General features: G+C 41.4%; 3 protein-coding genes across 3 annotated transcripts in view; 2 read left to right on the top strand and 1 right to left on the bottom strand. All coding sequences in view use genetic code 11, as the record gives it.

Annotated features, from left to right (window-relative positions):
• Positions 1-2,096, top strand: part of EGR_03286 (V-type proton ATPase subunit e) — a gene marked incomplete at both ends in the record, with an annotated part of 3,733 nt that extends 1,637 nt beyond the window's left edge. The window contains 4 exons of the mRNA XM_024492535.1: positions 967-1,109; positions 1,351-1,614; positions 1,713-1,881; positions 1,953-2,096. Of these exons, the coding sequence (XP_024352936.1) occupies positions 967-1,109; positions 1,351-1,614; positions 1,713-1,881; positions 1,953-2,096 (720 nt within the window). The remainder of the gene's footprint in view (positions 1-966; positions 1,110-1,350; positions 1,615-1,712; positions 1,882-1,952) is intronic.
• A 3,091-nt stretch (positions 2,097-5,187) lies between these two features.
• Positions 5,188-7,506, top strand: EGR_03285 (Putative zinc finger protein; the record flags this gene model as incomplete). Its single annotated transcript, XM_024492534.1, has 4 exons — positions 5,188-5,348; positions 6,099-6,142; positions 6,194-6,274; positions 7,241-7,506. 4 exons carry the CDS (start codon positions 5,188-5,190, stop codon positions 7,504-7,506), a joined length of 552 nt encoding a protein of 183 aa, XP_024352935.1.
• A 1,505-nt stretch (positions 7,507-9,011) lies between these two features.
• On the bottom strand, positions 9,012-13,423 carry EGR_03284 (Putative sodium-coupled neutral amino acid transporter; the record flags this gene model as incomplete). The annotated part of the gene is made up of 7 exons (XM_024492533.1): positions 9,012-9,220; positions 11,489-11,606; positions 11,827-12,024; positions 12,796-12,898; positions 12,979-13,106; positions 13,176-13,313; positions 13,352-13,423. The coding sequence occupies 7 exons, from the start codon at positions 13,421-13,423 to the stop codon at positions 9,012-9,014; spliced, it is 966 nt and encodes a 321-aa protein (XP_024352934.1).
• Between the last annotated feature and the right edge of the window lie 510 nt (positions 13,424-13,933).

Here is a 13,933-nt window from a genome sequence, read left to right as displayed (position 1 = left end):
GTCTTCAGGGAGTCCCGGAACGCTACATTAGTGGCAGCGGAAAGCGAACCCAATCTTAAAGGCCATGTATCCTGATGTTCCACTTTTGCGTGATAAACCTCGGTGGAGCAGAATAAGTGCATATGCTACGGATGGGAGAATAGTGATGACCCCTAACAGAAGGGTTGAAGCTGACGTCCACCTTCGGCATCTCTCCCAGTCCCGTGTTCTGCAGAAAAGCCATTAACAACTGAAGCGACACTGGTCGTGAACCATCTGGAAGTTTCGTATCGGATTTCCCCTAACATCCTGAATCAAATCCCTAAATCGAACGAAACTTCTGGTCCAGCCAAGCCGTCAAGAGGGATCAGCGACGTTGAGGTCAAGTACCCCCTCAGTTGCGCGCTAATTTGGTGACGGGCACGGTCGGCTCGCGGGTGTTTCTTTACCGCACCGATTACGTTGTAATGGCTGACGCGGGAGGTTGACATGTGGGAGCGCTGGGGACGATGCTCAAAAGTGGAGGGAGGCTATGTAATACGATAGTGGTTTGTCCCTCGGCATTGGTGAGGCGCCACTTTTGCACTTTGAGTTTGCCCCCTTGTACCTCGCTGGGTGGGCTGGCCTTTTGAGCCATGTCAATAGCTATACACATTTTCTGCGCTGATAATATGTTCTGCCTGAGTGCTTTGTCGTCTTTCGTCCTCAGGGAGTCCCGGGACGCTACAGCTGTATTCGATCTCACTTTTGCAATATTAATAAGTCGTCAATAAGCTAAATCAACAAATTTAGCAATACAAAAAATGTTATTTAGGTAGTGGAGTTGCGGAACTGCAAAATAAAGTTAGTTTGCTAAAATGAGTGTTAATGCAGCTCAAGTGTTCAAAAAATAAAAGCTGAAAAGAACTGGCACCACAAGGTTATTTTTAAGTAAAAACGCTTAAAATTTTACCCTAAGCAGTGTATCAAAAAATTAATTTTGTAAAGTTGCTGGTTTTAGTTTCATCAGATGACTGGATGGCCTTCGAAATGTTTGGATGTATCGAACCCGCATTTCTGCTTGCACCCACATTCTTGAAGTCTTGGGTGTGCTTCGCGTACCGCATTGGAAACCTTTACAGTCGTGCAGGGTAGCATCTTCTCTCTAAATTGCACTACCTTTTTGTTTAAGCAATAAAATTTTTATGCTTGATATTTTTTTTTCTGTTTTGACATTTATAGCGGTATGGTTAGTAATGCATTGTAATATGTTTATATATTGAACTTTGTGGTTATTTCCACCCACCTAACAATTTTTTTATGTCTAAATTTTGTCTTCTTTACTTGGATAAATTGTAGAAAGACGCTCATTAAAGCTGCGTATACTTTTAGGTCCATGATGTTAAAAGGCTTAGTTTTTGGCACGATCTTCTTGATGATGATTGCTTCTACTAAGGCTTCCTGCGTCCTACAGGGAGTCTGCGGCAAATCAACTCAGCATGTTTGCTTTCCAGGGCATGTTTCTACGGTGAAAATATCCGATGAAGTTGCTTCTTACTGTTCAAAATTTTCAGAAGGCAAAGAAGGATGCTGTACAACTGAACAAATCGAACTGGTTAAAAAGGGTTTAAAGAAAGTTGGCTTCTATTTTGGCAAGTATGTAAGGCAATACCAAGTCCTACATCTTGTAATTAAACTTTAAATATTAGTTGCTGCAAAATTTTTTGGATTTTTTTATTTTGTATTCTGTTTAGACACAGCAAGTGCTTCAAATTGATGAAGGAAATGTTCTGCAAATTCCATTGCCGCAAAGATCAAGATGAAGTTATTTATGATATTGTACCGGATTCGGATAACTCTGCAGTGAGCATGACTGTTGAATTAGAGGAGGATTTCGTCGAAGATTTGTTCGATGCTTGCAAAGTAATTACTTTGATTTTTTCGTAAAAATTCGTTGGTTTTTGTGTTTTAATAGCATTTTTAACTGTTTTTAGGATATCAAATTTCTTTCTGTCCGGGTAGCTAATCGAGTGTGCCTAAGAAAACCCTGTGATGCCAAAGAGTTCATTCGTAGTCTTGGGACCTCTAAAGAGAATGGCGGAAGATCTCCTATGCAGATAAATTTTAAACTGGTTTAGGCTGCGTTGACAATTTTCTAATGTTAAGTGTTTGTTTATTCGAACATTTGTGCTTGTGTGTCATTTTCACACTCTTTGTACTCAATAAAAGTAGTTCTGGAAGGCGAGATTGATTTTTCTTATACCTTAACAAATATACAACTTACTCGTTTTTGTTTTTGGCAATCATATCAAAAGTTCAATTTTTGAAAAGTTCATCCGATATCCCTCTGTTTTGTGCAAGTTACATGTAGGTAAGAACTAAAAATCGATGTTTCAAAAAGTACTTCTTTTTATTTGGGAAGCACTATATTTGGGCTGAAAATATTCAATTAGATTGCCTTAAAACCCTTAAATTTTGCAAATTTGTTCTCATTTAGAGGGCGGTTAGTAATTTTTGCAAAAAGAAGAAATAGTAGAACATATTCTCAGGAACTTTAGGCTGCTTTGCCAACTCAACGCCTAATTTTTAACGTGTATGTTACATGATCTGACAGTAAATGTCCTTTTGTTCTTCTTCTTCCTTCCGATCTAACCACATACTTTGATTAAATGTGTTTCACACGTCTATGTGGGTAAGTACATCAGAGTGCCAGAAATAGGTAACACTGGTAATTAACGTGCTACATCAGCAATTCATCGATGCTTCCATCGGTCCTGGTCAAATCGTGCTCTTAGATCTCTTTTTCGCCATCCTAGTTGAAGCACTGCATCACTTTCGATGAGAATCAACAATCTTTGGGTTGCTGTAGCAATCAGCACAAAACCAATCATTCGTTGTGTTTCTACTCCTTTACAACACCTTGGAGAATCGTTAGAGGCTGTGCAATCAGTGCACTGTACTAGACCAAATATCCCTTCCCAATATTTTACAATGCGTAAAGACTGTAAATACGCCCTTTCCCCTTTTATTTGCCTTCCACAGACGGCATTCTTCGCGCTGGAATAATCGAATAGACAAACGAATAATTGAATAAGTACATACAACTTTGCTAAACACTTTGAGTGTTCTGTACCATCTGCGCAGATAGAATGGCGAGATTGCGCTTTAGGAAGTAACCATCGTAGTGACTGACTTATCAATTAAGAGGGAAAAGTGAAAGCTAAAGCCTTGGTGCAAGACCTTCAACAAAGAAGTGGGTGTGTACACTCGATTTTTTGGAAAAATTTATTCGGTAAGTCTATAGACATTCAAAACGCTACCTAATTGGACAACTACTAGCATTTTCAGCACGGAACGGAGAAAAGGTTGCGGGTAAGACTGTTTAAAATAGAATGTTGAAAAATAAATTTGTAGAAAACAAAAGTGCATTTTTGACATACAGCAACCCGCATCTTCTTCAAAGTTGTTATGGCATCTGAAGATATACAGGCTTGGACTTGCGGTCACGCCGCCAATGTGGAGGCACATACCGCGGAGAATGCAGATTTCAGGCGATGGGGTGAAATTTAAAACATGTAGCTAATCATCTGGGTTTCAGTTTTTAAAATACATCTCAAAGTGCTCAAGTAAATAGCTTTAATCCTGTCGCCCCACGATGAAATAAGCAGATAGAGTAAATCGGTTTTTCAAGCCGGTGTTCCAAATTTTCGCTGAGATATTTACATAGGTCGGATTTCACAACTTGTCAATTTAAGTTATATCAGCTTTCACTTGTGGGTGTGCCACTGCAAAGCGTATTTATTTGAATAGACACGCTAGGTGGTGAGCGGTCGGGTTGCATTAATTCCGTAGTTAAGCAGACGTCACCGGCTCCCACGATGTTGACAAGCACTGATCCCCATAATACTTTCAGAATTCGTATACCTACCTTCATCCACCATACTACAAAGCATTAAATGCCTTCCTCCAACCACTCTTCTTGGTCAGAGGATCTAAATCGAGCGAATGAGCGAATTTATTGCAGTCATCTCGAAAGGAAATGGGGCTGTATTCGCATCAGTTCTATTGTAAAGACAGATTGTGTACAATAAAACATTTAATGCAATTAGTTGGATAGGTTCATTCTTTATTCGTTGGCGTCTTTAGAAAAGTGTGGCGCCAAGCCGATCCTGATGCTAGGGATCTGGGAGGCGTGTCAGTCTCCACCGAATCATCGAGGTCATGTCACATCTTCTCCCATTAGAGTAGGTTAAATTGATCGGAGCACAACAAATAAACCTCTGTGTTACTATTAAACTCCATAGCTACGTAATTTTTGGCCCAAAAATCAACATTAAGTTTCCAGAGGTTAAAGGTAGCCGTATTTTACTATCAATCGACAAATTTTTTTGCAGGTGTGGACACAGCGGCAGCTGATTTTGGGAATTTAGAACAATACACACGCACAATGCTAAAAAAGAGGAACGCCGAATGTTGGAATGGTAATATGAGGAAGTATTTTGCGCAACAAGTAGTATTGCATGGACTTCCTCAAAGTTCAAATACCCAAACGGAATGAAAACTTAAAGGGGAAAGAAGGAAATGGGTTTGTTTCAGATCTCTAATTTTTGTGGATGTTAAGAACTTTTTCCTTCGTGTATTAATTTCAGATGATGAACCTGTGTGTACATTACGAAGGGTTTTTGTTGTGATGGAAAACAAATATAATGGCGGTTGGGACATCGTGCAGAGCATAGAAAACCACAGTGCTCGTTTAAAATAGTTGTTTTGGAAAAAGCATATACTAATTCCTCCATCGTCACGTATGGTTTGACGATGTGGCATGAAAGTCGAAATTGTGAAAATTGTTATTTAAGCCGATTTTTGCCAGCTTTTCGAATGTTATATGCATACACGAGAAAGTAAGGTAAAAATTTTTAAACGAGTGAAGTACAGACTAGACTTAACCCACGTGAAACTCCTTAAAGAGCATTCCAATACCACTTAGATATTTACTTAGCGTGATAATGGAAAAGCACGTTTTTGATACAATGATTTGATCCGTTAAGAAATGTTAAGCTCCCTAAGGAAGTATGCCGGATGTGTCCGAAAATTCACAGCATGTAACAATTTTAAGGTACTTTAGCGCATTTATTTACAATGGCATGTAATGCTGCAATAGTTTGTTACACCCTTCGTATGACTACGTAGGTACACATACCTCCGCAGATTATACTTCTGCTCCACGATATGGCCTTGGGCCGTGTCAACAGCCAAATACCTCCTCAATACCTTTGCGAAGTACTTTTTAACATACTGCTACAACGCAATCGTTGCAAGATTAACACTTCGCTTTCAAGGGCAGTTAAGGCTCCGAATCTGTACCTCCTCCGAGTGGCTTGGCCTCTGAGGTATAATACTGTAGCCACCTAGCTCTTTCATACGTCAATAGAGAGGTTTTAGAAAAGCTATACCGCTGTGATACCTTACAACTTCAGGAGGCCTTAATTGCAAATCGTAAAACTCAAATTTGAAATAAATGATCTGAAATAGTGACAGCTAATTCAGCAAAAAATGCAAAATTATAAAACTATTTGTTGCCCTATATTTATTTTTACCTTGTGATGATATAATTTTGCCCAAATTTTGCTAACGCCAACCAGCAAATATCAGCAAGTTTTAAGCTGAGTCGGCCTTTGTGCGGGACATTTGGTTTCGCCTTCGTGTTTTTGGGTTTGGAGGTTGCTTTGTTTTTAGAGAGTTAAATGCCTTTGCTCGATATTATTCTATCCGAAACCTTGCCTTCAAACGAAATAATCGATTGCGTTTGGAGTGCGATGATTGATGATTACCGCCAGTCCCTTTTTGAGGGTCCGTTACTTATGTGTTCCGTTCTCTTTCTTGTTTATTTTGCACTGTAATTAATATTTGTTGTTTTTCTTATTTTTAGATTCCAACCACCCATTGGCTTTCATAACTGACTGCTCAAGTGAAAAGTACACTCCTCAGGTTGTTAACAAGTCTGCTTCAGGGATGTTGTGTCAAACACTTTAATGTCGATTTTAAATCTCCTGTTTTGACTAAACATTGTATATTTTTTGTTTAGAGAATGAAAACAAGTCTGCATTTGTTTTGTGTGAATTGTGTGGGAATTCATTTAGAGAAGAACGCTACCTAAAACGTCATGTGCAGCGAGTTCACGGAGGTTTGTCCGTGCATTTTACCGCTTCAGGTGTTCATTTACTAATTTGTTTAGAGGAACTCACCTGCAATTTTTGCTACAAGACATTTGGATTGCAAAATCAGCTTGATCGGCATCTTATGGAGTTTCATGATGGTACTTTGCTCTAGCCACACTGAAGTTTTAGTTCCCCTGAAGTGCCGTGAATGTCTAATGAACTTCTCATCGAAAAAGCTTCTTGATGCCCACTTCAGTCTTAATCATGGAGGTGAATCCCTTTGCTTCTTTCTTACCAAGTAGTAAGGCCTGTTTTTTGATGTAGGGTTATTGTATCCATGCTGAATTAGGTGACCAGAACCCTAGGAATGAAAGTCCTACTGCTTATAGAATTAGAACAATATTGCTGTTCACTTATCACCTAATTATGTTAGAATTTGTTAGAAACAGGGGCGTAGATTATGGGGTGATTTTTAATGACTGTGAATTGACTTTCTATTCCAATGGTGGTGATGCGGTTTGTAGATTTCAACGGATTGATCTATAGTGTCTTGATTATGAACTGCATTGCGTGGTCTCAACAGCTTTGTACTATCCAACGGTGAGTCTGCTCTGATGCTGCGTTGTATATGCCAACCAGCATTTGTAAGAGCGTTCAGCAAAATACGAAACGTTGGTCCGCAAAGCCCATGTCCTGTACTCATTTCTCCTTCCACCTTGTTCCTACTTCAGTGCTACCAAGCTTTCTATCTGGTTCCATTTGGTTACTACAGGCTTGTCAATGGTGTTCTTTCTTCACATAGTCTGCATATTTTGTAACTATTGCATGGAAACTTTTTAATTCGTTCAAATTTTGCGTTACCTTAATTGTTGATTCCCCTATTGCAGAACAAGGAGATCATCAAATGTGGACGTAGCTTCAATACCTTCTGTCAATAGTCTTTGCTATTCTGCCCGTCCGTATCCGCTTCCCCCTTTTGTCACGTTCATGTTTTTTAATCATCGGGTTGAACTGGGATTTTTGTACATTTCCGTTAATGTGGTATCTGGGTTCTTTCCAGTTCAAGCCGAATTGTATTACAGGCATGTAGAAAGGCTAGAGAAGTGTCATCGGGGGTGACATAGTGTTGTGGCGATCGACATCTGCTGACACTAAAAACCCATATGGCCTGATATATAATAAGAATTGGTATTTCTTTCTCTTTAAAGATGGAGTGATCAATTACTGCAACGAGTGTGAGAGGCTCTTCTCTAGTGTCACCTCCCTTCGGCGCCACGATCGAGTTGTGCATCAAAAAGTGCGTCCACATGTGTGCGCCCACTGCAATAAAGCCTTCGGGCAGTCCTCCTCCCTCAAAATTCACCTTCAGCGAATGCATCCAGGCGAGTAACGTTAATAGGCTTAACGGACTTACATCTCCTTTCTTCTTTTAGGAGCCGACTCGGCGTAGTCTCCAATCCGTCCTTCGAATAGCTCCTTGTGAATTGTCTTTGTATATCAATAGTGTACCAAGCAAGAAAATGTATTGGTGCAAATTTTGGCAAAATTATAATAGTATAAAGTGTACTGATGAATTTTTTGCCTAATTCTACTCATAAGCGTGTCCACCTTAGAGGCCCTATTCTTGTCGACCCTTTTACTACTTACTAGATGTAAGTACCATGGTCGTTCTCACTTTACCTAGAGCGCCATGGTGGAAGTTTGTCCACATTGGTATTGTCCGTGTTTTCAAGCCACCCACTTGAGGCCTTCACTTACCCCTTCTGTTGTGTCTTCGTAAAATTCCTCGGACTTGGGGAGAATGATTGTCTGTGTTTGGGTTTGGGATTACCAGCCCTTCTGGAGTGAAAAGCCGCAAAACTCATCCTTAAATGAAACTAGATGGAAACAGTGTTGAGTGGAACATATGTGCCATGAGCACAAGAGATTATGGAGGTAAGGTTCCGTTGAGTGAAACGAAGGGCTGACTTTTGATATGCTAGAAGAGTCTGAACTTGTAGAATGGCTGAATGAGGAAGGTAAATACGCTGGCATTAAGTTTGATGGGAAGTTGTGCATTACTGTTTTACTACACATCAAGGGAACGATTCTGTTATTCTGTAAGCTACATATCTGATCAGATCAAACGTGGCTTGAGTTCGCTTTTGAATTCGCAGAATGTTGGGTCCCTTAGTATTGAAGGTTAAATAACTGCAGGGAGCCAGCTGGAAAGCAACCAATCCTTTTCCAACAAGGCGAAAGCTTGGAAATTCCACTGTCGTGCCTTTGAGCGAAGTGACCTGATCTGGCGAACTTCATTTCTACTTAACTCCTACCTCCCAGCTGGTCATTCTCTTCCACACGCGCTTGGCAGGTGCCGAGAAAAGTACCAATCAACGCTTGCAGAGCTATGAAGAAGGGGAGTAAGGGAGATTGGGCGGTGCCCCTCTCTCCATCTCATTGTGTTATCTTGTGAAGAATGGGCTTCTCCCCAGTTAGCAACGTGCCTGACAGCCCTTACACTACACAACTGTCCCAATTAAGGAACCGTTTCGTCAGCCACGTTAAGCATCACTTTTGGCAGATTTCTTGACGCATTCGCCTGGAGGCTTCTTGAATGTAACGCACTTATCTTTCAGTGGTTCAACAACAAAACCAAGCTCACCTAAGCAGTCTCCCTTAAAAATTGCCGTGTATGTGCGCGACCACGGATTCCATCAAGTTCACTCTAACGAGTGAGCTGAATACTGGAGGAGTCAATCAGCGAAAATAAATTATTAATAATAAGGCTCAAATTTTAGTAACTGCATGGGTCTCAAGGAGGCTGGAGGAAAAAAAGATGTCTTTAGTGGCGGCAAAACCAGTCCGATCATATCCGTTTATTAAGGAGAGGAGAGGGGACTGACAAACCGCAAGTCAAGTGTCCACGCCGAGAAAAGTGAGAGCGGGGCTTAGGAGGACCATAGCACCGAGAAAATAGAGGAGATGAATGATCAGCTTCCTTGCCAGCTGTCTTCGCCGACCGTCTGAACCTCCGCCAACCGCACGCGCCCCGATGAGGGCTGGGAGGAGGTAACAGCTTGCTCCACCCGCAAATCCGCCCGTGTAGGTCAGTATCACCTCCACTGAGCCGAAAAAATGCAAAATACTGTGAAAAGTTTGAGAGCAAGGGGGTTCTTACAGCCTTATCTTGTCAAATCTTGCCTAGACGGTAGTGGCCGTGACTAGTGAGATTTTCTAAAGATTGTCAACCACAAATATTTGTGGTTTGAGAGCGTGTCAAAAGGTTACAGAAGAAGAGCTACAACAGAAACCACTTGGGAGAGGTGAGCCAGCGAGACCGCATCCACCTCTATTAATCCCCCAGAACTATAGGAGTTTGGCATTTTTTTAATCCCATGCTTAAACACACAGACACCTCCTCAGTCTCCGTGGTTTGTATTACCGTTCGGCGAAATAGCCTTCCAGTCGGACTTGAATGATTTGGAAAATGTCAAATATCAAAGAACACCTGAATGGAATCTCACCAGACGTCTGAGCGGTATCGAAAGGAGAACCAAGTGACAGGGGGGTAAGTGTTTCTGTAGACAGTGACTTGCACATTGAACGTCCAGGTTTGAGTGGTGCAAAGCCAGGCATCGCTGGTATTTCCACTTTTGCCAGGTAAATGGTTTATTTTGGCACCGACCCTACTGGACATTTACTTAGGTGGATGCAATAGTGAAATCAAATACATGGAATGTGATCTGCAGATACAATAGAGTGACAAAATTTGGCAGCAATGCTTTGATCACACTGATTCTGCCATCAACTTTTCCACCAAAAACATTACATCAGGCGGGAGCAACCGCTCCAGGGGTAAGTAACTCCTAATTCCTACCATCTCCTCTCCTTATGGAAACGAAACTCTTACTTGTGCGGTGTCAGTGCCACTGTTTTCAAAAAATAAGTTCTATGCACTGTACTTTGAAGCCATCACCCTATTCTATTCAAATCACAGGGGAAAAGTAGTTTCTAAGCCACGCACTTCCGACCGCGGGGATGGATATGTACCACCAAGACATAATGTCGGCAATACACAATATCAAGGGTAAATATGCGGAACAGGCAAAAAGACAGGCAAACAAGTCTGCGTGATCTTCTTTGCAGGGGAAGAAGACCACGGACAAGACAAATTTGCCAGTAATTCTACTTTTATCAAAACTTTCGCCTCTAGTCACCTCCACTCGGCTAAGAAAAGCCGACCATCACCACTTAAGGAGACATCAGAAGGGGATCACGGAGAGGGTTTACATCACTCTACCAGTAAATTTCGCAAAAATGTGCGTTTTTGCGTTTACTAGTAGAAATAGGACTTTCCTCCAGCTGATTCACAATTTCTAAGGCAAAAAACGAAGTTTCTCTTGTACACTCGGTACAAGGTCAAGATCTCAGCCGCAATTATTGCTTGGCCTTCACCAAGAAATGCTGCATAAAACGTTAGCCTCCACACTGAAGATTGGCATAATCCTTTGGCGATGAAGTGATGCCTGCCGCAGAAGCGTGAAAGAGGTGAAAAGTCACCCTTGATGTGTGCGTCACCCAGTTGCCTCGCCTCCATCACCACTTTCCTAGTGGATTAGTGAGTAAGCAAATTGTTGCATCACTCATGCTAAACACTGCCTTCAGTGAAATTCTCCATGCAGTAGTCACGAATTATTTCGGCGACCAGAGCGCAGAGCAACAAAATTCCACTGCCACCAGGGGAGGGTATTCTTGGAAGTGATGCATCTACCTTGGAATGACCCACCACCCGAATCAAACTAGGAGGTAGGCTTTGCAGCCGCACTTTTCCAGGCGCTACGCATTCAATGTAAAGCTTCAAAGGCTTCGAAAGCCATCGCATCAAATTCAGTTCGGGAGCCCTCACTTTGAATTACACCAAGCATTGATATACCGATGTTAATGCGCGTTTGCGACATGAATTTCACAAGTTTCAGAAGTCACAAAAAGTTTACTGCAGTGGGCTATACCGAAAACTTGACGAATCATTTAAGTCACTAGATAGGAATTTTCAAAGATATTTTCACCTGAGGACTGCTATCTTCTTCAACGGCACTAGTAATGTGTCAGGCTAAGACACGATGAATTACTACTCTTTTGGTCTATTACGTGCTTACAGGAATCTGGAGCATACGGTATGTTAGGAATTTATTTGTTGACCTCTAAGCCTAAGGTATTTCTAAAGAATTATCCTCCCATGAAACAAAATCGTGAAGCACTTTTGGGATAATGGAAGAACTTTTTCAGGAATACGAGGTAAGACCAGGATTACGTGAGCACCTCTCGGTGCGCATTACGAATTACCACCAATTTTGCTAGAATAAACATCTTTAAGAAGCAATGGCACGCACCCTTGTCAGTAGTTTGACTGGCAACGACTGACAGGAATATGACACCGCCAGTTAGCCAGCAAAATCGCATGTTTGGAATAGTCGGGGAGGCGTCCGCATGGAGAGGTCCTTCTTCAACCTACAAACATGAGGAGAGAGGAAGCGATGTGAGAGAACAAGGGTTCTTTTAATCTAGCATTAAAACATTCAGAATCTATCAAAATTGACGTGATACATCACCGAGGTTAAGAAACATATACGCTCTCGCAGTCTCTGACTCAGTAGTGATGGTGACAGTCAATGCAGTCAAGTGATACCGCAGGAAGGGGTGAGGACAAAGCCTAAAAAAGGACACTCACCACAGCCTCCTCGAATAGCAGACTGTGCAAGGCAGTGCGCAAAGGAAAGAGGAGAAGGGGAAGAGAAGCAGCGACTGTGTAGAGAAAGCCCAAACGGATGTGAACTGCTCGGTGGTCCTCGGGGTAACTGGCCAGCATGTCACCGGGTAATGTCTCGTTCAAACCATGGTAAAATGCTATGTAGCCCATCAGACCAGCCTAAGGGGAAATAGGAGGTTGGAAGTAAAGTCCGATTGCCTGAGATCACTGTGTTATTCCCTTTTTCTTTTCTCATTTGCACAAGCGTGGTTATGGCCTGCTGGACCTCCAGGGAAATCTGCATTCGTCATCTCTGAGCATTCCAACCCACCTTTAAGTGATTCTACGAGCGCTAACTTATCAAACAGGGATGGTAACAGGGTTGTTTGCATCCAAAACATTCACCATATGAGGGGACTTTGCTACTTCCTCTTTGATACAATTATTTATACATTACAGCCATTTTCAATTTACATAGTACGTCCAGGCAACAAATCGCGATCCTAAAGCCTTTTCGAGGTTATTCATTCTTTTTTTTCAGCCAATAATATCTAAGTGTTAGTATCTTGAATTTCCAAAGTTGTGTTGTTAGTTTGTTGTTCTTGTTGAAGGAATAGAGACGAGGTGAGCTGATAACAAATGAAAGGAGTAAGAAAGGTCAAATGTGACGATGGGTAAATATAAAACGCACAGGAAACAGCTTACACATTTCCATAGACAAACACTTTTGAGAATCACAAATGGCGTTTGGTTCTACTTCCAAAAAATGTCTGCATATGATGGAATATGCCATCGGAAAGCAACTGTTGCAATCCGCTGCTCAAGTAGGATAAGGTATTATGCCCTAGATGATAGTCAAACGGTTTGTCACATATGAATGGATGGCAATGTTCAAATTCTAAGCTGCATCGGTAATTTGAATGCTAAAGTAATATTAATAAATCAACTTACCACAGAGTAGTAGATGAAAATGAAGGAGAGGGCGTGGATTAGGACTTTTTTCATGATGACAAGAGGGGGATTCTTTAAACTCGTGTAGATTGTACTCACTTGACTGAAAATGGATGAGATAACGACATAAGTAGTGGACACCACCTATTGGGTATTTGAAGGCCAATTTGAGGCGCAGCTTACACCTGGCAACAGAGAGAGCTCGCGATAATGGGCACACAACGCACCAAGCCTTCCGGTCGCCAAAAACGGAAATACTCCAAGGAGAAGTGCTTGGACAAGACTTTCGGAACTGCATAGGCTAACATCAGCTAAATGAATTAAGCACATGAATAAGGATTATAACGTTATTGTGAATCAGTCAATTAAGCAAAACGTACATCTAAAAGAAAGATACTGTAAATAATGACTGCTACCGAGCTGGTAGCACTAAGAAAATCCACGCGCCGAAAAAAGCAAAAAGGAGTAACAAGAACTGTGGCGAACAGCAAAACGCAACGCCTGATAGTAGCATTAGCCTAAAAATGACAAGATGAAGCAACGATATATCACAGACCTTCAAACTGGAAACAGTAGAAAGGACTTCGCTACCCAAATCACTGATTGCCACATTGAGTCCAACTATCATCCCAAAAAGCAAGCCAATTAAACTAAAGTGTTATTTTCACCAGAAAAAGTAGTTCAGCCTTACCATAATTCAACTAAGCGTTTGCCAAAGGTGCCATGAGACTTATAAGCTGGAGTATAGAGTGTTAGGTCGACAAATGAAACGAACCTGCACGCTCGAGAGAGTCGCATCGGAAATGGTTAATTGATTTGATTGTCAGAATGCAAGAATGATACGTTGCAAGGGTCATAAGTAATAAGGCTATGATCATCAATACAACTCCACACTAAAGTAAGATTAATAAAATAATGCCCACATACTTCGTGAAAGCAAAAAGGCATCGCAAGGACGCCAACACCGATACTACTATTAATAAGATTAAAAACGTGTGGTAATAAACATCTAAAATCCTATTTGCAATGATTGCACGTTACATTTACTTCTACTACTGATTTTGACATTCCCCAAACAAACCAATAAAGGGAAGGCCGCAATTTGAAATGCGTAGAGTTACGGCCCTGATACAGCCAA

The sequence above is a fragment of the Echinococcus granulosus genome (assembly GCF_000524195.1).
Source record: "Echinococcus granulosus chromosome Unknown EG_S00017, whole genome shotgun sequence".
NCBI lineage: Eukaryota > Metazoa > Platyhelminthes > Cestoda > Cyclophyllidea > Taeniidae > Echinococcus > Echinococcus granulosus.
This window is presented reverse-complemented; position numbering and strand designations above follow the sequence as displayed.